Here is a 26,302-nt window from a genome sequence, read left to right as displayed (position 1 = left end):
TGAGAGCATGGCAATAAGGCCAAGCGCTTATTTCAGGGTTCAAAAAAATGTAAGACAGGGTCTTATTTTGGGGGAAACACAGTGTCTGTCTGTCTGTCTGTCTGTCTGTCTATCTATCTATCTATCTATCTATCTATCTATCTATCTATCTATCTATCTATCTATCTATCTATCTAACACAAAGCGTGCTCCCAAGTTTAAAAGCAATGTTGAATTTCAGTTTTTACCCCCCTGTTTTGGGTCTCACCTTTGTGAATTTTCCACCGGGGCCACCGCTGGAGAAGGTCATCCATGCCGTTGTGTGGAATGCAACAAATCCTCCCGCTTTAGGATGGCAAAGGTCGGTCTCTCTTGATTGCATGTGTAGTTGGCCCTGGCGTTGTCCCTTATAAATGCCCCTGGAACCACCCATCCTTCCCAGCCCTACGTCAGAGGTGACCGTGGACAAAAAGCGAAGCGTTGCGCAATGGGGAAGTGGCAGGGAAAATTCTCTTTCCCCCCACCCCTCCCCGAGCCGTTTTGTGATTGTTGCTCCATGCACACCACACCGTGTTTCCCTTTGGCAGGTCTTCCCAGGTCAAATATTTAGAAAGGGCTCGAATATAACCGTGAGTCACGTTGAGGGGCAAACATTGATTTTCCATTATTGGGTAAAGCAGGATACGGCATGCAATGTGGACGTTGATACGGAGGGAGCAGCTCTGGAGGAAGCAGCTTTCCGCCACGTTTATTCAAGATAATGATCATTTCATGACAATATTAAACTCTTAGTTTTTTCCTCTATTATCCAACCGATCCAAGTTCAAATATATTTCTGAGTCTTCTTTTTATCTTCAATGTTAAGTGTTAATTTCTGCACAGCTTAGTATTTTTTAAAAAATTATTTCTTCTTCTGGGGGTGTTTCCTCATTTTTCCAGTGTTTGCGCAAACACAATTCTTTGCTGCTGTCAAAGCAAGTAATATTAAACATACTTTCTCTTTATCGTATTTCTCTGGTAATATGCCTAACAAAAATAATTCTGGTTTATAAGCTATATGCTGCTTTAATATTTTTTTTCTAACCACATAGGCATTTTCGTACTTTTTTTTTTTTGCTTTTGGACACGTCCACCACATGTGATAATATGTACCTAGAGTTTGGTTACATTTCCAACATTTAGCAGACATGTTTTTAAATGTTTTGGCTAATCTAGCCGGTGACTCGGACAGTACACTGTTAACTAAGCACTTATGGCATACAAAGAGAAAAAATATATAAATAAAACTTTATATATATATATATATATATACACACACACACACACACACACACACACACAAATAAAACTTTTAAAAATATAAATAAAACTTTATATATATATATATCTTTTTTAAAAAAGATATCATTTCCTCTTTGATTTCAGGTTTCGTGTAAGACTCCCCGTTAAATGCATGAGTGGCCCAAAAAAAACACACACTGGTCAGTTATGGACAGCCATGGTTGTTAAGTGGATCACTGCCGTGACTCGTTGTGTCGCAACGAAGAATGGATGTGCAGGTTAGAAGTCTCCTATACTGAGCGGTGGCTCAATGACTAAGACGCTGATCTTGTCCATCGAAAGGTCGGTAGTTCAGCAGTTCGAATCCCTAGTGTAATCCACGTAATGGGATGAGCTCCCGTGACTTGTCCCAGCTTCTGCCAACCTAACAGTTCGAAAGCAGGTAAAAAATGCAAGTAGAAAAATAGGGACCCCCTTTGGTGGGAAGGGAACAGTATTCTGTGCGCCTTTGACATTGACTCATGCTGGCCACATGACCACGGAGACGTCTTCGGACAGCGCTGGCTCTTCGGCTTTGAAACAGAGATGAGCACCGCCCCCTAGAGTCGGGAAAGACTAGCACACATGTGCAAAGGGAACCTTTACCTTTTTACTCCCAAAAAGACAGAGGGTCTCCACCATTATTTTTGACCCCCAGGATGTCTTGATATGGTGCTACCCAGCTGCAAACTCCAGCTGCTGCAAGAGGCACATTGACACAACAGGGTGTGGAAAAGGGTGAGAGGTACAGATAGTTCTTGACTTACAACCACAATTGAGCTCGAAAGTTTGTTGCTGAGTGAACGTTGCCCCATTTTTACGACTTTTCTTGCCACAGTCGTTAAATGACTCACTGCAGTGGTTAAATTATTCACATGGCTGTTAAGTGAATGGGGTTTTCCCACTGACCTTGCTTGTAAGAAGGTCACAAAAGAGGTGCTTGCAAAAACCCCAGGACACTGCAACTATAATAAACGCAACCAATAAATGTGAGTCAGTTTTCAAAGGTCTGAATTTTGCTCACACAACCAAGGGGGACTGCTACAACGGTCGTTAAGTGTGAAAAACCATCATGTCACTTTTATCAAAGTGGCAATGCAACTTTGAATGGTCACTAAGCAAAGTGTCGTAACCCTTGATCCATAACCGCAATTGAGCTCAAAAGTTTTGTTGTTAAGCAAGATGGCCGCTAAGTGCGTTCTGCCTCATTTTATGACCTTTTGCCACAGTTGGTAGTCGATCGTGCAGTTGTTAATAGCAACTCGTTAAGCGCATCTGGCTTCTCAGAAGATTGCAAAAGGGGATCATGTGACCCCGGGATGCCGCTAAGCACCTGGATTTTGATCACATGACCTTGGGGAATCTGCAACCATCTTAAGCAGAGGTCTTCAAACTTGGCAGCTTTTAAGACTTGTGGACTTCAACTAAAACCTTGTAAAAAATATTTAAACTGTATTGCGGTATTGCCTCTTACTGTGTCCTGATTGGTTAGCTCTGTAGCCAATGTCCTTAAGAGGGAGCTTGAAACATGGTTTGTTTCTCTTTGCTGATCGTTACTGCTATTTGCTGTTTTTGCTACTGTTTGCAACGGTTTATTGTGTATGACTTCGACAACTGGTAAGAAGACTTTGTTGTTGGAATATCCCTGGACTATTGTTTTACTACCTACTGAGTTAAACAACGGATTAAAGATATACACGGGCAAATGGACATGGCAACCCTTTCAACTAATCACTCCCTTAAACTGCTGACAGCAGTTAAAACAACTTTCACCTTGGAAAAGTATTTACATCTAGAAATGCCATCAGTGGAGAGACAGTTATTTGTTAAGTTTAGATTCGAACTTTTAGATACCAACGTTAAATTTGGCCGTTACCGGAAAATCCCGTATGACAAAAGAACATGTATATGTGGGGCAAACGTCGTGGAGGACACGGCGCATATAATATTTGAATGTAGGCTGTATGAGGAAGCAAGAAAACAATATCTGTCCCCAATTATAAATAAATTTCCCCACTGGAATATAAGGCATAAATTAGCATTTCTGTTGAAGGCTGACTCTCCTCCCCTGGTAAGAGCGATCACTCGCTACCTTAAAAGGATGACAGCAATACGAGCCAGTTATATCGAAAAAAATTTCATTGATTGTAAGAAAGATGAGCTGAGTTAGAGAGGAGCTATTGAAATTTGATATTGTAAAATTTTAATGTCATATATCATATATTTTTAGATTGTTATTTCTGTAACTGTTTTGTCTTTTTCCCTTTTTCTTTTCTGTTTTGTTTGAAAAGGCCTTCGGGCTATTCAATAAACAAATACAATACTATCTACTGCTTTATCTGTGTATGCACAGCATAGCTGGCTGGAGAATTCTGGGAGTTGAAGTCCACATGTCTTAAAGCTGCCAGGTTTGAAGACTTCTGCCCTTAAGCGTGAAAAATGGTTGTAGGTCACTTTTTTCCAGTGCCATTGTAACTTTGAACGGTCACTAAATGAACTGTTGTTAAATCGAGGACTTGTAGATAGCAAACATGAGGCTGAGCAGAAAGGGCCAGAAATGTCTCTGGAGATTCTCAATCATCCAGGTCCTGGTTGTTCCCAAAGATGCTTTTTTCAAGAGGCAACTGGACTTTCTGGTTTTTCTTTATGAAGACATTTCGCTTCTCATCCAAGAAGCTTCTTCAGCTCAGATTGGATGGTGAGGAATGGAAGGATTGATACTCCTTGCAGACAGCTGGTCATTTGCATCCTTTTTAGAGAGTCGTTGAGACCACTTGGAAGTCTGTGTTTCCACAAATGGGTGTCGAACTGCTGAAAGGACTGTGTTGTAGGCTGGAGATAGGTGATGTTGTATCCCCCCATCTCAGTTGAGGGAGGGCTGTTCAATTTGGACACAGATGGCCTCTTGGACCCCTCTTTCAACCAGAGGTCCTCTCTGTCCAAAATGTGGACTTTGCTGTCTCCAAAAGAGCGGCCTTTGTCCTTTAAATGCAGATGGATTGCTGGATTTTGTCCTGATGGGTTTGTTCTCCTATGTTGTTTGTGAAGTGGTTGTTTTGTTTCCCCAATGTACACCATCTATCTCCGGCCTATAACAAAGTCCTTTCAGCAGATCCAAAAAGGCTCCACACCCCATTTGCGCTACTCAGGTGACCCTGAGGACGCAGATAAACCTCCAAGCGGCCTCAACGACTCTCTAAAAGAACCCACTGCAGATGCTGCAATGGTGGGGCAAGTTTGAAAAGCAGTTGCTAAGCAAACGGACTCTTGTAAGTTGAGGACTACCTGTAATTGATCTTGCGCAGTTCACTGAGGCCTGCCTCCAAATAACTGATTTTGCTAAGAGCCCGTTGCAATGGGTTAGTGCGGGTGAGGATACCTTGTAAAAAATCAGAGGAGGGACAAGGATTGTATTTACCGTACTTTTTGGAGTATAAAACACACTTTTTATGCCCCCTAAAAGAGGGTGGAATTATATACTGAATACAGCCATTTTTGGCCTCCTAAAACCCTGCCCCACACGTCCCATTTTTGCCCAAAATAGGCTTGTTTTTCACAAAAACGGGATGTGCAGAGGGTTTGGGAGGCCTGCAGAGTGCTCCTGGAGGCTGGGGAGGGCAAAAACGCAACATGTGGGGGATTTGGGGAGGCCAAAACCCCCCAGGAGCACTCTGCAGGCCTCCCAAACCCTCTGCGCGCCCTGTTTTTTTTGTGAAAAATGGCCCATTTTTGCAAACTTTCACCTCCTAAACCACCACCCCCATTGTGTTTTTACCCTCCCCAGCCCCAGGAGCACTCTGCGGGCCTCTCAAACCTTCTGCACACCCCATTTTTAACCTCTCAAACTCCACATGCGTTGCATTTTTGCCCTCCCCAGCCCCCAGGAGCACTCTGCAGGCCTCCCAAACCCTCTGCACATCCCTTTTTTTGCGAAAAATGAGAGCTGCTTTTTCGCAAAAAAGGGATGCACAGAGGATTTGGGAGGACTGCAGAGTGCTCCTGGGGGCTGGGGAGGGCAAAAACTAATTTTTTTGTTTTCCTCTTCGAAATCTTGGTGCGTTTTATACTCCGGTGCATCTTAATAGTCCGAAAAATACGGTAGTCAGAATTGCAATTTTGTGAATGGTGCAGGAATCAGCTGACTTGCAATAATTGACCCAGTATTCCAAAGGCAGCAGACAATTAAATTACTCTTTATTTATCAGAATTTTCCCACCGTTGAAGTTTCAAAGTTGCAGGGCACATCCACGGGGTGAACCCAATTTTCCCGACATCGCTTCGCATACAGTTAGAAAGAGAAATGTTTTCTCTGTAGAGGTTTCCGGAAGCTCCTTTGCAGAATAGAGTTGGGACTTTTAAAAGATAAGAGACTTTGGGAACTTTTAAGAGGAGTGGAACTCCCAGCCGGGGAATTCTGGGAGTTGAAGTCCCACACCTCTTAAAAGTTCACCAGCTGGAGAAAAACTCTCATTTCCGGATGGTCCAAATTAAGACTCCCGTCTTTCTTATGCCTCTCGCCGTTCTACCCGCGTTCGCAGATGACCTCGATCACGCTCTGCTCCATGGGGACGGGGTCAAGGCACCGGTGAGCCGTACTGCCCACGATTTCGTCCAGCAAAAAATGCACCAGGTTCTCATCCGAAACGAAGCGCCAGAGGTAGAGCTGCAGGTAGTAGCAGTCTACCTGGATCTGCTGCAGGCCAAAGCGTCCGAAGGTGCGCAGGCGGACGCACTCCAGGAAAGTCTTCAGGCTGATCTTGATGATGCCCGTCAGCACGGAGACCTGGGTAGAGAAAGAGGAAGGAGGGTTTGAAAAAGGGCGAAAATCAGAGGCAGGGATGTTTATTTATTTATTTATTTTTGAAAAGATTGGGAAGCAACCATGTGCAAACTCGGAAGGAACCCTTTTGATTACACATAGTACTTGACTTATGACCACAGTTGAGCGTGACATTTCTGGTTCTTAAGCAAGGCAGTTAAATGATTTTTGCCCCATTTTATAGGACTAGCGATAGCACTTACATACCGCTTCACGGTGCTTTATAACCCCGTTAAGTGGTTTTAGAGTCAGCCTCTTGCCCCCAACAATCTATTTCCTCATTTTATGGACCTCGGAAGGATGGAAGGCTGAGTTGACCTTGAGCCGGTGAGAATCAAACTTCTGGCAGTTGACAGAGTCAGCCTTCAATACTGCATTCTAACCACTGGGAAGGGAAGGGAAGGAAGGAAGGAAAGGAGGAAGGAAGGAATTAGGCAGAAGAAAACAGGAATGAGGGAGGAATTGGGGGAAGAGAAGGAAGGAAGGAAGGAAATAATAGGAAGGGAGGAATTAGAAGAAAAGCAAGGAAGATGGGAGGGAGGGAAGGTAATAGCAATAGCACTTAGACTTATATACCGCTTCACAGTGCTTTACAGCCCTCTCTAAGCGGTTTACAGAGTCAGCCTCTGGCCCCCAACAATCTAGGTCCTCATTTTATGGACCTCGGAAGAATGGAAGGCTGAGTCAACCTTGAGCCGGTGAGAATCGAACTCCTGGCAGTTGGCAGAGTCAGCCTGCAATACTGCATTCTAACCACGGGGAAGGGAAGGGAAGAGGGAGGGAGGGAGGGAGGGAGGGAAGGAAGGAAATAATAGGGAAGAATTAGGCAGAAGAAGACAGGAATGAGGGAGGAATTGGAAGAAAAGGAAGGAAGGAAGGAAATAATAGGAAGGGAGGAATTAGAAGAAAAGAAAAGGAAGGAAGATGGGAGGGAGGGAAATAGCAGTAGCACTTAGACATATCCCACTTCATAGAGCTTTCCAGCCCTCTCTGAGTGGTTTACGGGGGGGAGGGGAGGGGGAGGGGGGGGACTGAAGGAAATAGTTTTTGTCTTTTTGTGGAGGAACTCAGATTCCGCCTGACTCTAATGCAACCAGCATCCCTTAGTAAAAGTATCTTTCACTTCCACCAAATGGGAGTCGAGGGTTTCCCTTCCTTAAGGGATCAGACTGGGGCAGGTCTGACACTACGATTCTAAGTACCTTAACCGTGGAGGTCTATCCCTTCCTGCTAAAAGCCGTTGCTCAAACCAACCTACTTTAAAATGACAATTCTTTCTGCTTCTGAAGGTGCTGGGCGAAGAGAAGAAAAAGAGAAGAATTGGGCTCCATGCACCCCGCTTGTCCTCACCTTGTTAAACTCCACGGGGCTGAAGATATCAATCCGCTCCGAGAAAAGCTTCTGGATGTTGCTCAGCAAATTGGTATCCATGGGGGCACTGGCCGCAATTGTGGTGTGGGGAGAAGAAATAATTGATTATTTCATCTTTCATTAAACAGTGTGTCATCTGGGTACAAATATTTCGCACAATAACAATTAAGATTTACAGCCATATTTACTATTTTGTCAATTCTTAACTTAGTACTAATAACTTACATACCTACTATTCTAACAATCCTCTTCTTAGCTTACTTAACTTTATTAAAACGTTTTCCATATTTCACTTCTCAATAACTCCCATATGCTATAATAATCAGGATCTTCCTTTTCTTTAATTGCAAGTGCTCATCTATTCATTTCTGCACATTCTAATATTTTCTGAATAACATTCTCATCCGTCGGGACCTCTTAACTTTTCCAATTTTGCACAAAATTGTTTGTGTAATTAAGGATCTTTTTTTGAGTGACCCACAAAAATGTTCTTTTAAAAGCCAGGCTTTTTTTTCAGCCGTTTCCAGGCTGACTTATGACCACAATTAACCCCAGAATTTATGTTGCTAAGTGAGAAATATGTTAAGTGACTTTTGCCCCGTTTTAACGACTTTTCTTGCCCCGTTAAGTAAATCACTGCAGTTGTCAAATCAGTCACACGGCTCTTAAGTGAATCTGGCTTCCCCACTGACTTTGCTTATCAGAAGGTCGCAAAATCACATGACCCCGGGATGCTGCCACCGTCGTAAGTGTGAGCCAGTTGCCAAGCATCCGAATGTAAATTGCGTGACCGTGGGGATGCTGCAACGGTCATACGCATGAGGTCACCTTTTACAGTGCCTTTGTAACTTTGAATGGTTACTAAATGAACTGTTGTGAGTTGAGAGTGTTAGGAAATGGTTATTTGTCTAACTAGTTGGTCAGGCAACATTTAAACCAACAATGTGTGGTTGCAGTCAGAAAGGTATTATATTGCTTTAAGACTGTATTGCATCATCCTGTATCCTGATTGGCTAAGCTCTGTAGCCAATGTACTTAAGGGAAGTCTGGATCATGGCTTGTGTGGATATACCACCATTTTTACCTGTTTGTTTGCTATAGCTCTCTACCTGATCTCTCTGCATGATCACTGTTTAATCATAGCTACATGTTGCTTTCTACTATTTATTGAATGTTTAGATATTGAACTTGTTCCTGTTTTGAAACTCAAGAAGAACTGTTTTATTGTGTATGACTACAACTGGTAAGAAGACTTTGTACTTGAAATATCCCTGGATTGATCTTTTAACTCTCGTCATATCTGTGTATGACTTGGATTGTTTTTGGACTTTGTTTTATTTTTTCTAAAAGTAAAAGACTACAACAACTCAGTGTGTATGTTGACTGTGATTGTTCACAACCACTCCCAGTCGCTTTTCATGCGTTTACTCTGCTCAATAACCCACATCATCAGTTATGAGCTAAGAATATCCTTATCAGAGAGCGACTTGTACTACTTTTTTTATACTTTTTTTCATCCTAGAGAAAGACGAAGAAGCTAAACAAGGAAAAGCAAAAATTAACAGCAGTTAACTTTCAAGTTCTGTTGCCTTCTGGCAGAAGATACAGAACAATTAAAACTCGGACCACATGTTTTTGGAATTACTTTTATCCCAGAGCTATAATCGCACTCAACCATGAACTAAAGGGCCACCATTGATGAGCTGTTGGACAGCATTACTTGGTCTGTTGTGTGGATGTTTGGGTGGTTGAGGGGTGGGGAATTTGTGGTGGTGGGAGTGTGTTTGGAGATCGTTATGTGTGTTGGACCTAGTCTTTGGGTGTTAAGTGAATTTCGTTGTATGGGTATACTGTGTATATACGTACAATGACTATTAAAGTTCAAAAAAGCCCTAAAATCATAATTTAATTTAACTGATTGCAGATAGCCTAACTGGAAAGGTCAACTTAGCTCCCCTTCTGAAAGCTTAAAAGGTAAGAGCTAAGCATAATTCTGAAGGGACCTGTCGATCAAAAGGTCGGCAGTTCGAGTCCCTAGTGTAATCCGCGTAACGGGGTGAGCTCCCAGCTTCTGCCAACCTAGCAGTTCGAAAGCACGTAAAAAATGCAAGTAGATAAATAGGGACCACCTTTCGTGGGAAGGGAACAGCATTCCGTGCGCCTTTGGCCTTGAGTCATGCCGGCCACATGACCACGGAGACGTCTTCGGACAGAGCTGGCTCTTCGGTTTTGAAATGGAGATGAGCACCACCCCCTAGAGTTGGGAACGACTAGCACATATGTGCAAGGGGAGCCTTTACCTTTAAGCGTAATTCTGCAGGGAGCCTGCTTATAGATAGCTTGGAACCAGTGCCATTTCCCTAAAATACAGGTAAAGCAGGGGTGAAATTCAGCAGGTTCTGACAGGTTCTGGAAAACTGGTTGCAGAAATTTTGAGAAGTTTGGAGAACCGGCAAATGCCACCTCCGGTTGGCCTCCGAGTGCGGTGGGAATGGAGATTTTGCAATATCCTTCCCCTGCCACACCCACCAAGCCATGTCCACAGAACTGGCAGTAAAAAAAAAATGGATTTCACCACTGAAGTAAAGTCCTTGCAGAGTCAATGGGGAAGACAGATGCACTTTGCAACACAGCTGCAGTGATTCACTTAACAACATAGGCAAAAATCCCCTTCACCAATGTCTCACTTAACAAACAAAAAATGTTGGGCCCAATTGTGGCGGAGAGCACCTTCAGGTGTTTCATGCAGAGAAGGTAACCTTGCTATGCGGCCTTCCCCACCCCCCTTTGCCCCCCCATCAGCTCACCTGGGAGTGTAGCTGGGCGCGTAGCGGCTCTGCTGTCTAGAGACGGAAAAAGTCCGCTTGCTGGAATCGCTGCTCTGAGCTTTCCGCACCCCTTCCTCGTAGAGCAGGCCCACCTGGGAGAAGAGACAAGGGCAGGGAGATGTGAGTTGCTGGTATGGACAGGCAGGGGCAGCACAGAATACAGAGCAAAATAACAGAGTCGGAAGGGACCTTGTGGGTCATCTAGTCCAACCCCACTGCCAAGCAGGAGACCCTGCATCGTTTTTGAGAGATGGCAGTCCAGTCTCTTCTTGGAAGCCTCCAGGGATGAAGCTCCCACAACTTCCGAAGGTAACTTCTGTTCCATGGGTTGATGGTTCTCTGTGTCAGAAAGTGACAGTGAACAGCTTTCAAGTTGCCATGAGCAGGAGGGAGGGAGAACTGATAGAGCTGATTGATTTCCCTAACTGAAGCTACATTCCATACATTCTTCCTGACCGCAATCAGAAGGAGGGTGTTGGATTTCACAGCCAGCCAAAGTGGTTAATTGGAGAATGTGATTTATGACACGGCCAGGGAGGAGGGGAGAGACAGGGTCATAGGGGAACGTAAATTTACGTGGGATTAGTTCTAACTGCATCCGAATATTTAGTGTAGTTTAGCTTAGTTTAATGCGATTTATATGCCGCCCTATCTCCAATGGACTCAGGGCGGCTCACAACAATAAAATGCACAATTGCACGTTAAAACAATATAAAATTAAAAGTCCAAATTAAAACAATTTAAAATCAATTTAAAATCTATTAAGAATATTGCCGAAATGGTGCTCCCAATAAATGACTGTATTCCTTTTTTTTCCTTTTTTTCTTTAATTTATATGCCGCCCTTCTCCGGAGACTCAGGGCGGCTTACAATGCGTTAAGCAATAGCCTTCATCCTTTTGTATATTTATACAAAGTCAGCTTATTACCCCCACAAACTGGGTCCTCAATGAAGTTTGGCTCATGACTCATGGATTAATTAGGGCATCTTTCGGAAACTTCACATCCTATCTAGCTATCATCTATCTATCTATCTATCTATCTATCTATCTATCTATCTATCTATCATTTATTATTTATTTATTTATTTATTTATTATTTCATGTATTTATATGCCGCCCTTCTCCAGAAGGACTCAGGGCGGCGAACACAAGTTAAAAACATGTACAACAAAATCCCATTTTAAACCAAATTAACTAATAACTAATAAATAATAAAACCCAGAATCAGAGTCAGCCTATTTGCTTGAACACCCAAGTCTTCAGGTCCCGATGGAAGGAGCAGTTTCCAGGTTGAATCTCTCCTTGTTCAGTTTCCACCCATTCTTCCTTGTCTGGCCTTCGGGTGCTTTGGAGAATAGCTTGACCCCCTTCCTCCTCTCTGGGGCAGCCCCTCAAATATTGGAAGATGCTCTCCTGTCTCCCCTGGTCCTTCTCTTCCCTAGACTAGACATAACTCAGTTCCTGCAACCGTTCTTCGTATGTTTCAGCCTCCAGTTGTTCTCCAAAACCAGACACCCTGCCCCACCCCACTCCTCCATGCCCAAAGAGGCTACTTCACCTTCTTCCCAGGAAAATCCAGGGCTTGGCTGGGCCTTTCCTGCACTCACCTGCACGTCGATCGAGGTGGCATCTTCCACCACCCTCTTCATGACGGCACGGACGTTGCGAGGCTCGATGGTGGAAATCCAGTCGCGCGTCTCCACGCTCTTGCGCAACATCTGGGAGATGATCAGCCCCTGAACCTTCACGTAATGGTTCAGCAGCTTCTGGGCAGCCTCCCTGGCCTCGGCGCACAGCACGGTGACCGGCGTCACGGGGGAATGGTCCTGGCGGAGGGATAAGACCCGGTGAGAAAGGATAGCCCGGCAGTTAGGAAGACGAACTGAAGTTCTGGCTCACCGGAATTTTAAACAGCATCTCCTTTTCCTTGGAGATGTTTTGGACCTCAGCTCCCATCATCCTGAGATTGGAGCCTGAAGGCTCTGGGAAAACAGCAGTTACTTCAGTGTTTATATCATCAGCTTAGAGCAAGCTGTTACAGTATGTGTTTAGGATCATCGGCATGTGTACCATGGGATCCTTCCTTAACCCTGGCAAGTCACTGATATATAAACTACCCGTATTTTTCGGACGCTCCGGACTATAAGACGCACCTACCATTTTTGTGGAGGAAAACAAGAAAAAAAAAAAATCTGCCTCTGCCTCCCAGCAATTTGCTTCCTTGCAGCAAACAGCAAATAGCCTGTTTCAGTTTCAGCACATCCTGATTAGCACAAGAAAAAAAAATCTGCCTCCCAGCAATTTGCCTCCTTGCAGCAAACAGCCTGCTTTAGTTTCATTTTCGTTTTCACCACAGCCTGATTAGCACAAGAAAAAAAAATCTGCCTCCCAGTTTTCCTGCTTGCAGCAAACAGCAAACAGCCTGTTTTAGTTTCTTTCGTTTTCACGACAGCCTGATTAGCACAAGAAAAAAAAAATCTGCCTCCCAGCAATTTGCCTCCTTGCAGCAAACAGCAAACAGCCTGCTTTAGTTTCATTTTTGTTTTCAGCACAGCCTGATTATACAAGAAAAAAAAAATCTGCCTCCCAGCAGTTTTCCTGCTTGCAGCAAACAGCCTGCTTTAGTTTCATTTTCATATGCTGATTAGCACAAGAAGAAAAAAAAATCTGCCTCCCAGGAATTTTCCTGCTTGCAGGGCAATAGGCAATGGCAATCCCTGCAGCCTGAAACAGCTGAAGGTCGGGAGGCCGAACTGACAATCAGCTGCTTGTGCTAATCAGGTTGTGCTGAAGCTGACGGGCTGTTTGCTGCAAGGACGTAAATTGCTGGGAGGCCGAGGCCAAAAGGTGGGGACCGGAGGGTGGGCAGGGCTACATTCTTTTTTTTAATTTATTTTTAATTTGATTTATATGCCGCCCTTCTCCAGAGACTCAGGGCGGCTTACAATGCGTTAAGCAACAGCCTTCATACTTTTGTATATTTATACAAAGTCAGCTTATTGCCCCCACAAACTGGGTCCTCATTTCACCTACCTTAGAAAGGATGGAAGGCTGAGTCAACCTTGAGCCTGGCGAGATTCGAACTTACTTTAATTGCAGACAGCTGGTGTTAATAACAGTGCTTTAGTCTGCTGCGCCACCAGGCTCACGGCTATTCGATGTATGACGCACCCAAATTTTCACTTTCTTTAAAGGGGGGGGAAGTGCATCTTATACTCTGAAAAATACGGTAAATAATAATGGGGTCAGGATACACCCTTGCCTTACCCCTTTTATTTGTGTGAATCCTGTTAGTCCAGAGCCCTATTAACCCCATACCGCACCCTCACAGGTACTCGTGTAAAGGGCTTTAATCAAAGCCAGCAGTCTAGGTTCTATTTTAAGAGATGTCGGTTTACTCCCTCGCGCTTCTCTAGTTTACCATTTCAAATGCTGCCGCGAGGTCTATAAAAGCAGCAAACGGGTCTCCTCTTATAGGCATATTCGGCAATTAGATAGTTCAAGATAAAGCAGTTATCCAAAGTGGATCGGCTTTGTCTAAAACTATAAATCCTATAATTATTAGGATCCTTTTTATTTCCTTTTTAAAATATATATATGGGGACAACTATTGCCATCTTCCACCCATCGGGTATATGGCAGGTGTTATTTGTATGTGTAAAAAGACCTGCCTCGGTGTTTATAGAAAGCTGGAGACACCAAAAACACTCACCAATGCTGGAACAGTGGTGGGTTCCTCCCGGTTCGGCCGAGCCGGTAGCGGTGACGATATGACGTCACAGAATCGGTTCTCTTTGTTCAGGAGTTGGGCTCTCCCGCCCCCCTCCCGCGTTATCCTTACCTTTTATTTGGCCCCACCCCCAATCTATTGCTGCCTCCCGAGTCCCAGCTGATCGGCTAGAAGGAAAAAAACTGTTTAAACTCTTGCCGTGGGGCTTCAAAGGGCCGCCCTACAGCTGATCAGTGTTAAAAGGCAGTGGTAGACCGGTGCCTCCAAAAACAAATGGGTAGACCGGTGCCTCCAAAAACAAATGGGTAGACCGGTGCCTCCAAAAACAAATGGGTAGACCGGTGCCTCCAAAAACGAATGAGTAGACCGGTGCCTCCAAAAACGAATGAGTAGACCGGTGCCTCCAAAAACAAATGGGTAGATCGGTGCCTCCAAATACAAATGGGTAGATCGGTGCCTCCAAAAACAAATGGGTAGATCGGTGCCTCCAAAAACAAATGGGTAGACCGGTGCCTCCAAAAACGAATGAGTAGACCGGTGCCTCCAAAAATGAATGAGTAGACCGGTGCCTCCAAAAACAAATGGGTAGACCGGTGCCTCCAAAAACGAATGGGTAGACCGGTGCCTCCAAAAACGAATGAGTAGACCGGTGCCTCCAAAACCAAATGGGTAGACCGGTGCCTCCAAAAACAAATGGGTAGACCGGTGCCTCCAAAAACGAATGAGTAGACCGGTGCCTCCAAAAATGAATGAGTAGACCGGTGCCTCCAAAAACAAATGGGTAGACCGGTGCCTCCAAAAACAAATGGGTAAACCGGTACAGCTCTGCAAGCAGTTAAAAGCCTGGTAGACCAGTACCTCTGCTAAATCCTAAAGAATTGTCACATGACCATCAAGCCACGCCCACAGAACCGGTAGTAAAATTTTTTAGAACCCACTCCTGTGCTGGAAGGTAGCATTTCTCAACTTGGCAACTTTTAAGAGGGGTGGACTTCAACTCCCAGAATTCCCCAGCCAGCATGCTTGAAGATGGATTGACTTCTACTCCCAGAATTAGGGAATTCTGGGAGCTGAAGTCCGCCCATCTGAAAGCTATCAAGTTGAGAAATACTAGTTGGAGGCGTCAACTCCATGCTGTCCAATGCCTAGTTTTGGAAACAAGAGTCCTTAATCCGAGCCAGATGTGGATGCCAAAATTAATGTAGTTTTTTCCTACCCAATCTGGATCCTGAAGAGAACTTGCACAAGGGGCTCAGATCAGGAGCTGCACCCAGCCTGACCCACTGTGGGCTTTTCCTTGGGGTTCCTCCCACAGCTCAAGAACAGGAAATCCGCACCGTTGGGTATTGCAGGAGAGCCCGTGCAATGGCGCAAGCAACCCTCGACATATTGCAATAAGGAAACTCCGAGGACAAATTGTGCAAAAGGGGCAGTGTGTACATGTGTTCCTTCTCCTGTCCTGAGCTTGTTGTGGCTTTTATTTCAAAAAATTAAGCTCACGGGCGGTTGCATAATGCTTAAAAAGTTGTTTTTCCCATTAGAAGAGGTTTGGGCTTCTGATCAGCAGTGATCAGGGATCAAAATTATTTTATTCTACGTTTCTTCTCTCAATGGATTTTTTTAGCTTTGCGGCAAACTTAGTCAAGTCAAATCAAATCTTTATTACGGTCAGAGACCAGCATTATCTAGGGTTTCCCTTGTAGTTTGGAGATTTTGCAGTCAGGGTACAGCGTGAAAAGTCTAATCAGTGTCTCTCAACCTTAGCATCTTTAAGAGTGGTGGACTTCATCTCCCAGAATTCCTCAGCCGGCATGTTTTAAGATGGGTGGATTTCAACTCCCAAAATTCCCCAGCCGGCATGTTTTAAGATGGGTGGACTTCAACTCCCAGAATTCCCCAGCCGGCATGCTTTAAGAGGGGTGGACTTCCAACTCCCAGAATTCCCCAGCTGGCATGCTTTAAGAGGGGTAGACTTCAACTCCCAGAATTCCCCAGCCGGCATGTTTTAAGAGGGGTAGACTTCATCTCCCAGAATTCCCCAGCTGGCATGCTTTAAGATGGGTGGACCTCAACTCCCAGAATTCCCCAGCCGGCATGTTTTAAGAGGGGTGGATTTCAACTCCCAGAATTCCCCAGCCAGCATGCTTTAAAACGGGAGAACTTCAATTCCCAGAATTACCCAACCGGCATACTTTAAGATGGGTGGACCTCAACTCCCAGAATTCCCCAGCCAGCATGCTTTAAGATGGGCAGACTTCCAGGAGAATGGATTAACAACTCTGTGATTCTCTTAGCAACCATCGTAAAAATGGGTAAACACGGATGCCTTGACTTACGAGTGTTCCATCTTAAGACTGAAATTCCAGTCCCGGTTGAGGTCATAAGTCAAGGACTAGCTGTCGTGTGTAATGTTATCGTCAAAATAAATTTAAGATTTCCCGAAGTGTTGGGTCTGCAACTCAAGGAATAGTCTGCCATTTTCTCTGTGCTCTTCACCGGAATTTGCCTCCGATGAAAGTTCCGCCAAAAGCAAAGAGAGGCCAGCAAAATCTGGACTTCTGAATTTGCGCTCTGGCCAGCCTCCGACCCTACCTGTACCAGGAACTGCTCATCGGTTAAGGTGAGGATGTAGCTGATGGTGGCCGTCTCGTAATCCAAGCAGAGCCGGGAGAGGAGCAGCAAGAGAGCCGGGGGGCTGGATCCTCCTTTGTCGCCCGAACTCTCGCAGAACTGCCGGGCGATCTGGCAAAGGGACTTGATGAAGCTGACCACGAGGCCTTCGCGGACACCCTGGCTGCAGAATTCGCCCTGGAGGAAACCAAAAGGGAGACGCTAGTGGGCAGCTCTATGCAGAATAACAATAACAGAGTTGGAAGGGACCTTGCAGGTCATCTAGTCCAACCCCCCACCCAAGCAGGAGACCCTACACCATTTCTGATAGATGGGCAGTCCAGTCCCTTCTTGAAAGCCTCCAGGGATGAAGCTCCCACAACTTCCAAAGGCAACTTCTGTTCCATTGGTTGATTGTTCTCATTGTCAGAAAATTTCTCCTTATTTCTAGGTTGAATCTCTTCCTTGATCAGTTGGATGGAGTCACTGAAGCAGTCCGCGTGAGCTTAAATGGACTCCGGAGGATGGTAGAGGACAAGAAGGCCTGGAGGAACGTGGTCCATGGGGTCGCGATGGGTCGGACACGATTTCGCAACTAACAACAATAGCAGAGTTTCTCATCCGTGGCAACTTTAAGATGTGTGGACTTTAATGCCCAGAATTCCCCAGCCAACAGAATTCTGGGAGTTGAAGTCCACACATCTTAAAGTGGTTAAGAAGGAGAAAGGGTGCTTTGCAGCGGGTTACAAAAGGACAAATCCCTCTTTTTTACCTTGAAGTAAGGCTTGTTGGAGAAGCTGATGTCCTTGGCGGTGAAGAGGTGAACGTACGTGAGGACTGACTTGATCTGGTTGAGGATGGAGGCCGAGATGGTGCCCAGCAGCTCTGCCAGGCTGGGGTTATCCTTCCCTACCAGCCGAGGGGCAGCCAAGGACTGGCGCACGTCCGTCAGGCAGTCCAGGTAGAAGCTCTCTAAGGCCTGGAGGTACTGCCGGATGCGCTCCTTGGCTGCGCGCACCACGATCTCCGTCCCTTCGGCGGACGCCCGCGATGCCGGCAAAAGCTTGGCCAGGGCTTGCAGGCGCCGGTGGAAGCGGTCCAGAGCCCGCACCAGCAGGGAGTTGTCGCCCACCCCTTTCTCGAGCTGAATGCGCCTCTCCACCAGGGCGAAGTAGCGTTCCATCAGGCCGTCGACGAAGGCCACCAGCTTGTCGTGAGCCATGCGGGAGATGCCCTGGGCACTGTCCTCCCGGTGGATGAACAGCTCCTGGTAGGAGGCGATCACCAGGCAGATGTTGCTGACGAAGTTGTTGCACCCACGGTCCGTGAATTCGAGGATGTCGGTCGCTGGGCCGGATGCCCCTAAACGTGGCCCGTCTCCCAGCTCGGCCTCCAGGGTCTGCAGCTCGGCCTCCAGCCGGCAGTGGGCATGAGAGAGGAATTCATCACACAGCTCTTCTGCTGGCTCCCCCAGCTGGAGCAGCAGTTCCACGCATTCAGCTAAGTCCTTAGCGCCAGAGCCTCCGTCCCTGGAGGAAAAAAAAACCAGGCGGACTCATCAGGAGGTCATAATCCCCACCCCCTTTGCTCCATTCTAACCCACCGTATTTTAGAGGTAGTCCTGGACTTACACCAGTTTGCTTAGTGACCGTTCGAAGTTACAACGGCACCGAGAAAAAAAAATGACTTATGTCCCGTTTTTCATACAACCGTTGCAACTGGTTGTAAATCCAAGCCGGTTGCCAAGCTCTGGAATTGGGATCTCGTGATGCAGTAGTCCTAAGTGTGAGTCCATGCTGTAAGTCGCCTTTTCCAAGGCCGTAGTAACTTTGATCCATCATTAAATGGTCATAAAGTTGAGGACTGCCTGTGCTTTTTTGCAAAACTTGTGAATCTGTTATTTTTAGAATAGAATAACAGAAGGGACCTTGGAGGTCTTCTAGTCCAACCCCCTGCTTAGGCAGGAAACCCTACACCACTTCAGATAAATGGTTACCCAACCTCTTCTTTAAAACTTCCAGTGTTGAAGCATTCACAACTTCTGCAGGCAAGTTATTCCACTGATTGATTGTTCTAACTATCAGGAAATTTCTCCTTAGTTCTAGGTTGCTTCTCTCCTTGGTTAGTTTCCACCTGTTGCTTCTTGTCCTGCCTTCGGGTGCTTTGGAGAATAGCTTATCTCCCTCTTCTTTGGGGCAGCCCCTGAGATATTGGAACACTGCTATTATGTCTCCCCTAGTCCTTCTCTTCATTAAACTAGACATACTGAGTTCCTGCAACCCTTTATCGTACGTTTTAGCCTCCAATCCCCTAATCCTCTTTGTTGCTCTTCTATGCACTCTTTCTAAAGTCTCCACATCTTTTTTACATTGTAGTGACCAAAACTGAATGCAATATTCCAAGTGTGGCTTTACCAAGGCATTATAAAGTGGTATTAACACTTCACGTGATCTTGATTCTACTCCTCTGTTTATGCAGCCTAGAACTGTGTTGGCTTTTTTGGCAGCTGCTGCACACAGCTGGCTCATATCTAAATGGTTGTCCACTAGGACTCCAAGATCCCTCTCAGTTACCACTATTGAGTGAGGTACCACATATACTGTACCTGTGCATTTTCTTTTTCTTGCCTAAATGTAGAACCTTACTTTTTTTACCCTTGAATTTCATTTTGTTAGATTTTAGCCCTCTGCGAATTCAGGGACCGAGAACGCGACACCTTCCATGCCACAACCGTCTCCCCTGCTGTTTCACCGCCTCCTCTGGACGCTTACCGGAATTTCTCCCGCAGCTTCTGAGCGAGGTCAGCCATGATCTTCTGACAGTCGTCCTGGATGCCCCGGAAGGAGGGCATGTGTTGGTACTGGTGGAGGATGCAGCGAGCTTTGCTGTAGTACCGGACTGCCTGCCCGTAGGCCGCCAGTTCCACACACTTGGTCAGACGGGCCGGAAGCTCGAACAGGAACTGCAGCTTGCGCAGAAGCGCATGGACTCCTGGGGTTGGGAGCAGAGGTGGTATTCAGCCGGTTTGGGCAAATTGGTCACGGAAATAGCTGGTGGGCCCGTCCACCTGCCCCAGCTCTATGCTGTCCTATTAAGGCACGTTTTTGAGCCGGGTTAGGGTTAGGGTTAGGGTTAGTCAGATCAGGAGATGCAGGTGATGCTCTGCTCTGTTTGGGAGCTACCGCACATTCCTCTCCAAGGTGTAAGCAGGGTTGCTAAATCTGCCAGTGAATTATGCCAAACCGGCCAGATGGATACAGGGAGTCCTCGACTTACGACCACAACAGAGCCCAAAATCTCTGTTGCTAAGCGAGACAGTCGTTAAGTGAGTTGTGCCCCATTTTATGGCTTTTCTCGCCATGTTTGTTAAGTGAATCGCTGCAGCTGTTAAGTTAGCAACCCAGTTGTTAAGTGAGTCTCGCTTCCCCGTTGACTTTGCTGGTCAGGACGTCATCAAAAATTATTATAGACCCTCAGGACACTGTAACCGTCACAAATACGAGTCAGCTGCCAAATAGCAATAGCAATAGGCCTTAGACTTATATACCGCTTTACGGTGCTTCACAGCCCTCCCTAAGCAGTTAATAGGATCAGCATCTTTTCCCCAACAACCTGGGTCTTCATTTAACCGACCTCGGAAAAATGGAAAGCTGAGTCAAGCTTGAGTTGGTCAGAATCGAACTGCCAGCAATTCGGTAGTCAGTAGAAGTAGCCTGCACTACTGCATTCTAACCACTGCGCCACCATGTCCAAATTTTGACCATAGGGGATGCTGCAATGGTCGTGTGAAAAATAGACATAACTCCCTTTTTTCAGTGCCGTTGTAACTTCGAACTGTCATTAAATGAATTGTTGTAAGTAGAGGACTACCTGTATGCCAAACCTACATCCCACCCACCATCCTTATTGCTCTTCCAGGAGATCTTTGCCCAACCATCTTACACTGGTTGTAATAGAATGTAAAAAGGAGCAGTTTATATAGTGACGGAGTTTATAGAATAAATTGAATTGCAGATAATCATTTGTTTAGTGACCGTTCAAAGTTACAACGGCACTGAAAAAAGCGACCAGAGAACCGGTAGTTACCCTGGTTGCAGCAACCCCAGGCTCACGTGATTCAAATTTGGCAATTGGCTTGTAGTTATGACAGTTGCACTGTTCTGGGGTCAAAGGATCGGCGATTGCGGACTTCCGACAAGCAGAGTCAACGGGGAAAGCCAGGCTTCCGACGTCCCGATATAGTCAGTTGGTGCCATCACTGACTGTTGGGGGCGAATCGGTGGCCCCCACGGAGAGGGCTCGCAACTTGGGTGTCCTCCTGGATTCACGACTGTCTTTAGAAGAGCACATGACGGCCGTGACCGGGAGGATTTTTCATCAGGTTCGCCTGATTCGCCAGTTGCGTCCCTTTCTGGATTGGGACTCGTTATGTACGGTCACTCATGCCCTCGTCACTTCCCGCCTGGACTACTGCAACGCTCTCTACATGGGGCTCCCCTTGAGGAGCACCCGGAGGCTCCAACTGGCGCAGAGTGCGGCCGCGCGGGTGGTAATGGGAGCGACATGGCGCTCCCATGCAACACCTCTCCTGCACGAGCTGCACTGGCTCCCGGTGGTCTTCCGGGTGCGCTTCAAGGTTCTGGTTACCACCTTTAGAGCACTCCATGGCTTAGGACCTGGTTATCTACGGGACCGCCTGCTGCCACCAGTAGCCTCCCACTGGCCTGTACACTCTCATAGAGAGGGGCTCCTTCGGGTGCTGTCGGCCAAACAAGCGGCCCCCAGGGGGAGAGCCTTCTCTGTGGGGGCATCTACTATCTGGAATGAGCTCCCCCTGGAGATACGGAGGATCCCGGATCTACGCACCTTCCGCCACGCTCTTAAAACCTTTTTATTCCATCAGGCTGGCCTGGCCTAATTTTTCCCTTTTTCCCTTTTAAAACACAAATTATAATTTGTTTTTAATTTATTGGGGTGTTTTTAAATCTGTCTTCAGCCAAATTGTTTAATTCAGTTTTATTCTGTTTTTAAATTTTGTATTTATGTGTTTTTATCTTGTGGCTGTTCACCGCCCTGAGTCCTTCGGGAGTAGGACGGTATACAAATCAAATAAACTAAACTAAACTAATGCCTGCAAGATTCATTTAACAACTGCAGCGATTTGCTTAAGAAGCCTTGCATAAAGGTGGTACGATTGGACACGGCTCCCGTCATAAGCGCCCCGCTTAGCGACGGAAGCTCAGGTCCCAGTTGCGGTCGTAAGTCGAGGTCTATCTGGAGTCAACGGGTTGTCTCGTGAGACAATAGGGTTGTTTGTAATGAAGACAGGGATTATCTAAAAAATAAGATTTTCTATGAATGAGATAGCTCTTATCTTGCAGCACAGGTGAGATAATGTTCATAATTCAACACATCTGCCTAATCTATGCTTCATTGAATCTTACTATAGAGAACATTATGGCTCCTTTATGACCTGTGGACTTCAACTCCCAGAATTCCTGAGCCAACAAGGAGTTGACTGGCTGGCAGTTAAGAGTCCACAGGTTGTAAAAGAGGCCATTGTTTCCCATCCCTCTCATAGATCATCATCTTCTTTTAATGACCCCATAATCCCTTGTGGGGGGTGGAGTCTGGGCAGCTGAATGCAGCTGAGTGTTTACTGGCCGGATGCCCTTCCTGTTGCCAATGCGGAGTTTTGTTCGGCAGAAATATTCTCATTGTGCCCAGAGAGAGAAACATCTGCCTCTACCTAGGATTGAACTCACAGCCTCCTGATTGTGAGGCGAGAGCTCCCCCTCTAGGCCACTGCACCACTCATCCCTATCATAGATGGACCGGGGATTAATATATTATAATAGCCTCCCGTATCCTTTTTGTGATCCAAGAAAATTCACTTCTGGAATTATATTCTTTAGTCTCCTGTCCATCTAAAACAGAGGTCTTCAAACTTGGCAGCTTTAAGACTTGTGGACTTCAACTCCCAGAATTCCCCAGTCAGCATAGCTGACTGGGGAATTCTGGGAGTTGAAGTCCACAAGTCTTAAAGCTGCCAAGTTTGAAGACCTCTGATCTAAAACCACCTGGGCATGCCAGACACACCCACCTGACAGCTTGGTGATCTGCTCGTGTTGATCCTGGAGGGTCCCACTGATGCTGGCGCTAAACTCGGTGATCACAGCCATGTTGGCGGCCAGACAATCCATCTCGTCTTCCATCTTCTTGAAGTCGTTCTTCATCTTGCGGATTGTGTCTATGGGGAGGAGGAGGGGGGGGAAGGAAAGGCGTTAACAGAATGACAGAGTGGGAAGGGACCTTGGAGGTCTTCTAGTCCAGCCCCCTGCTGAAGCACGAGACCCTGTCCCCAGCATATAAGGAGAATCAATACAAAACGTTTTACAGATGGCACATGCCGCCTGAAAAATTGGCAAAAATGTTTAAAGATAAATCAGCTAAATGTTGGAAATGCCATCAGACACCGGGATCGTATTATCGTATGTGGTGGACGTGTCCAGAAGCGAGAAGTTATTGGATTAAAATTAAAACATGGTGAGAAGAAACGATACAACAACATATGGACTTAAAACCTGAACTGTTCCTAATTGGGCATCTTACCAGAGAAATTTAGTAAAGATAATGCATATCTGATTATACATGTTATAACTGCAGCGAGGATAGTATTTGCGCAAAGATGGAAAGCAGAGAAAATCCTTATAAAGGGAGAAGTAATTAAGAAAATATTGGGATTGTGCAGAAATGAATAGATTGACAAAGAGAGGAATCGGAATATTTTAAGGTATGGGGACAATTTTATCATTGGTTAGAGAAGAGATATACATAGGGTAATGTGGTCATGAAATGAGTGAAGAAGAAAGGAGAGAAAGAAGATAGATAAATGTATTAATAGAAAAACAAGAAATGTGGGAGAAATGTTACAATAAATGAAACAATAATATTAAGATATGATAAATAGTGGAGTAGGAAGAAGACACAAAAGATGTAGTCAGATGATACACTGATTATGTATTGTATGTTTGTTCCCAGAGCATCATAGTGCATAGTCATCAATAACAGGTGTGTAATAGTGGTTTTATCTACAAAAGAATATATACTATACATACACATACTATAGGCAGAGGTCAAACAATCAGCAATTACAGCAGGGAAAAAACACATAGTGAGAGAGACGCCCTAAAAGTCCGAAAGGAGAAGGGCGGTATAGAAATTTAAATAATAATAATAAATAAATGAAAAGGGCCTCTTCTTATTATACAGGCTCTTAAAGGGATAACAGCCAAAAACCTTGCTGACTCATTCCCATCATTGCATCAGCTAGTCAGCTCTTAAATCACTACCCTGACAAGGGTATCCCCTTCCTCAAATTACCTGTGGCAGAAATGAACTTGTTGTAATTCTCATAGACCAAAGTCTGCATATCACTATCCAGCGCCCGGATCTGCTTCACCATGTCTGTCTCACAGTCCATCAGGTGAGCCAAGGGGCATTCCTTCCGCAGCTGGTAGAAGGGAAAAGAAGATGTTTGCTGGTGGCAGCAGAAAATAACTTTGCTTGGTTCTTTGGTCTTCATTGCAAGATCATGAGGTCGGCAGAGAAAAGCCCGGAGGCCGAATCCCAATCAACATCTCCAGAGAGGGAGGGGCTCATTGGGGAAGACTAAGACTCTGATGTGTGGGTTTTTTGTTTTTGCTTTCTGCAATAGAAATTAGATTTATATACCGCTTCACAGTGCTTTACAGCCCTCTTTAAGCGGTTTAGAGTCAGCCTCTTGCCCCCGACAATCTGGGTCCTCATTTTACCCACCTCGGAAGGACAGAAGGCTGAGTCAACCTTGAGCCAGACAGGATCGAACTGCTGGCAGTCGGCTTGCAACCCTGCATTCTAACCACTGCGCCACCATGGCTCTGGTTTTATAGCTCCTCCCCCCTATTAACTCCAAAGTCCAGACTTTAAAACATAGAATAATAGGAGGAGGTCTTCTAGTCCAGTCCCCTGCTCAAGACTTATACCATTCTGGACAAATGGTTATCCAACCTCTTCTTAAAAACTTCCAGTGTTGGAGCATTTACAACTTCTGGAGGCAAGTTGTTCCACTGATTTATTGTTCTAACTGTCAGAAAATGTCTCCTTAGTTCTAGGTTGCTTCTCTCCTTGATTAGTTTCCACCCATTGCTTCTTGTCCTGCCCTCAGGGGCTTTGGAGAATAGCTTGACTTCCTCTTCTTTGGGGCAGCCCCTGAGATATTGGAAGACTGCTATCATGCCCTCCCCTCCTTCTTTTCATTAAACTAGACCTACCCAGTTCCTGCAACTTTTCTTCATATGTTTTAGCCCTCTAATCATCTTTGTTGCTCTTCTCTGCATCCTTTCAGTGTATTCCCCCATAGAAATACAGGTAGCCCACGACTTAGAAAAGCACAAAATAATAGAATAACAGAGTTGGAAGGGACCTTGGAGGTCCTTTAGTCCAACCCCCCCCCCCACCCAGGTCAAGCAGACGACCTTCTACCATTCTGGGTAAATGGTTGCCCAACATCCTCTTAAAATCCTGCAGTGATGGGAGCACCTACAACTTCTGGTGGCAAGCCGTTCCTCTGGTTGATTGTTCTCCCTGTCAGGAAGTTTCTCCTTAATTCCAGGTTGCTTCTTCTCCTGGATTAATTTCCATCCGTTGTTTCTCATCCTGCCTTCAGGTGCTTTGGAGAAGGGGTTAATCCCCCCCCCCACTTCAACTTCCAACTAAATTAAGGTGTCAATCTAAGGATTTCCTCTCTACCTGGCTAGGTGGCTAAGACAAGCTGAGCTTGTCGATCAGAAAGGTTGGCAGAAGGGCGGCGGTTCGAATCCCTAGTGCAGGTCTCCTACGTGAGCAGGGGGGGTTGGACTGGATGACCCCCAAGGGTCCCTTCCAATTCTGCTACTGTTACCTGTCACCAGGGCCCAATAAGGACGGATGGAGGGGTAGCTTCCCTACCCCCCTCCAGCCTCCAAAGGACCTAAGATTGGAGAATTTCAAGAAGAAACTGGACATGGAATGAGGACTCCTGCCTTTGGGTTGGACTAGATGACCTCCAGGGGTCCCTTAGAGGAGTCTATGGCCCAAAAGGGACGACCGGGGGGGGGGGAGGGAGGATTGTAGTCCCCCTTCCCCCCCCGGGAGGATGGAGGGAAGGGCGAAATGCGGGCCTTCTGCACATGCCCAGAGGCCCCTTCGGCAGAGGGGCGTGTCCCAAGCCAGCCCCGCCCCTCCCCTCCCCCCCACCTTGGTGAGGTAGGTTTCCGGGTCGAAGTGGGGCCCGTTGATGTCAATGGGGCCGCCGAGGTCGCCCCTGGCCGAGTCGGCCAAAGCCTCGCCCGCCGGGTCCGGCAGCCCGTAGTAGAGCTTCAGCATCCCGTGAGGACGCCGCTTCCCGCCCGGAGGCTCCGCGTCGCCTTCGGGCTGAGGAGCCGCCGCCGCCATCGTGAGGAAAAAAAAAAAAAAACACCTCTTAGCCACGCCCCCCGAGGAGCACTTCCGTCGCGGGCGCCGGCGCAGCCACAAGGAAGTCCGGCCTGCGTCTCCATGGAGACGCGCCCGCTCTCTCTCTCTCTCTCTCGCACTTCCGGAAAGGTTCCGCGCGATCGAGTTTG

The 26,302-nt window shown here is 46.2% G+C and overlaps 2 protein-coding genes and 1 long non-coding RNA gene across 6 annotated transcripts in view; 1 reads left to right on the top strand and 2 right to left on the bottom strand.

The window, feature by feature from the left end:
* LOC117657680 (transforming growth factor beta activator LRRC33-like) overlaps positions 1 to 352 on the bottom strand; it is a 6,606-nt gene extending 6,254 nt beyond the window's left edge. Inside the window, exon 1 of the mRNA XM_034405805.2 lies at positions 248 to 352. Coding sequence (XP_034261696.2) covers positions 248 to 293 — 46 coding nt within the window. The 5' untranslated portion in view covers positions 294 to 352. The remainder of the gene's footprint in view (positions 1 to 247) is intronic.
* LOC117657681 (uncharacterized) overlaps positions 1 to 8,855 on the top strand; it is a 24,924-nt gene extending 16,069 nt beyond the window's left edge. For 2 of the 4 annotated variants that reach the window (XR_015730450.1, XR_015730449.1), the window contains one exon: positions 7,408 to 8,855. This is a non-coding gene — a long non-coding RNA (uncharacterized LOC117657681). Of the gene's footprint in view, positions 1 to 1,404; positions 3,626 to 7,407 lie in introns of those variants that run through there. The other 2 variants (XR_009620312.2, XR_015730448.1) reach the window with 1 other exon arrangement.
* VPS51 (VPS51 subunit of GARP complex) lies at positions 5,477 to 26,302 on the bottom strand. The gene is made up of 10 exons (XM_087881261.1): positions 25,935 to 26,302; positions 24,042 to 24,171; positions 22,762 to 22,908; positions 19,430 to 19,649; positions 17,431 to 18,187; positions 16,641 to 16,856; positions 11,926 to 12,144; positions 10,297 to 10,409; positions 7,469 to 7,556; positions 5,477 to 6,082 (listed from the first exon to the last, which is right to left on the bottom strand). Exons 1-10 carry the CDS (start codon positions 26,130 to 26,132, stop codon positions 5,822 to 5,824), a joined length of 2,349 nt encoding a protein of 782 aa, XP_087737387.1. The 5' UTR covers positions 26,133 to 26,302; the 3' UTR covers positions 5,477 to 5,821.

The sequence above is a fragment of the Pantherophis guttatus genome, chromosome 18 (genome assembly GCF_059756535.1).
Source record: "Pantherophis guttatus breed Tessera chromosome 18, ASM5975653v1, whole genome shotgun sequence".
Lineage (NCBI taxonomy): Eukaryota > Metazoa > Chordata > Lepidosauria > Squamata > Colubridae > Pantherophis > Pantherophis guttatus.
This window is presented reverse-complemented; position numbering and strand designations above follow the sequence as displayed.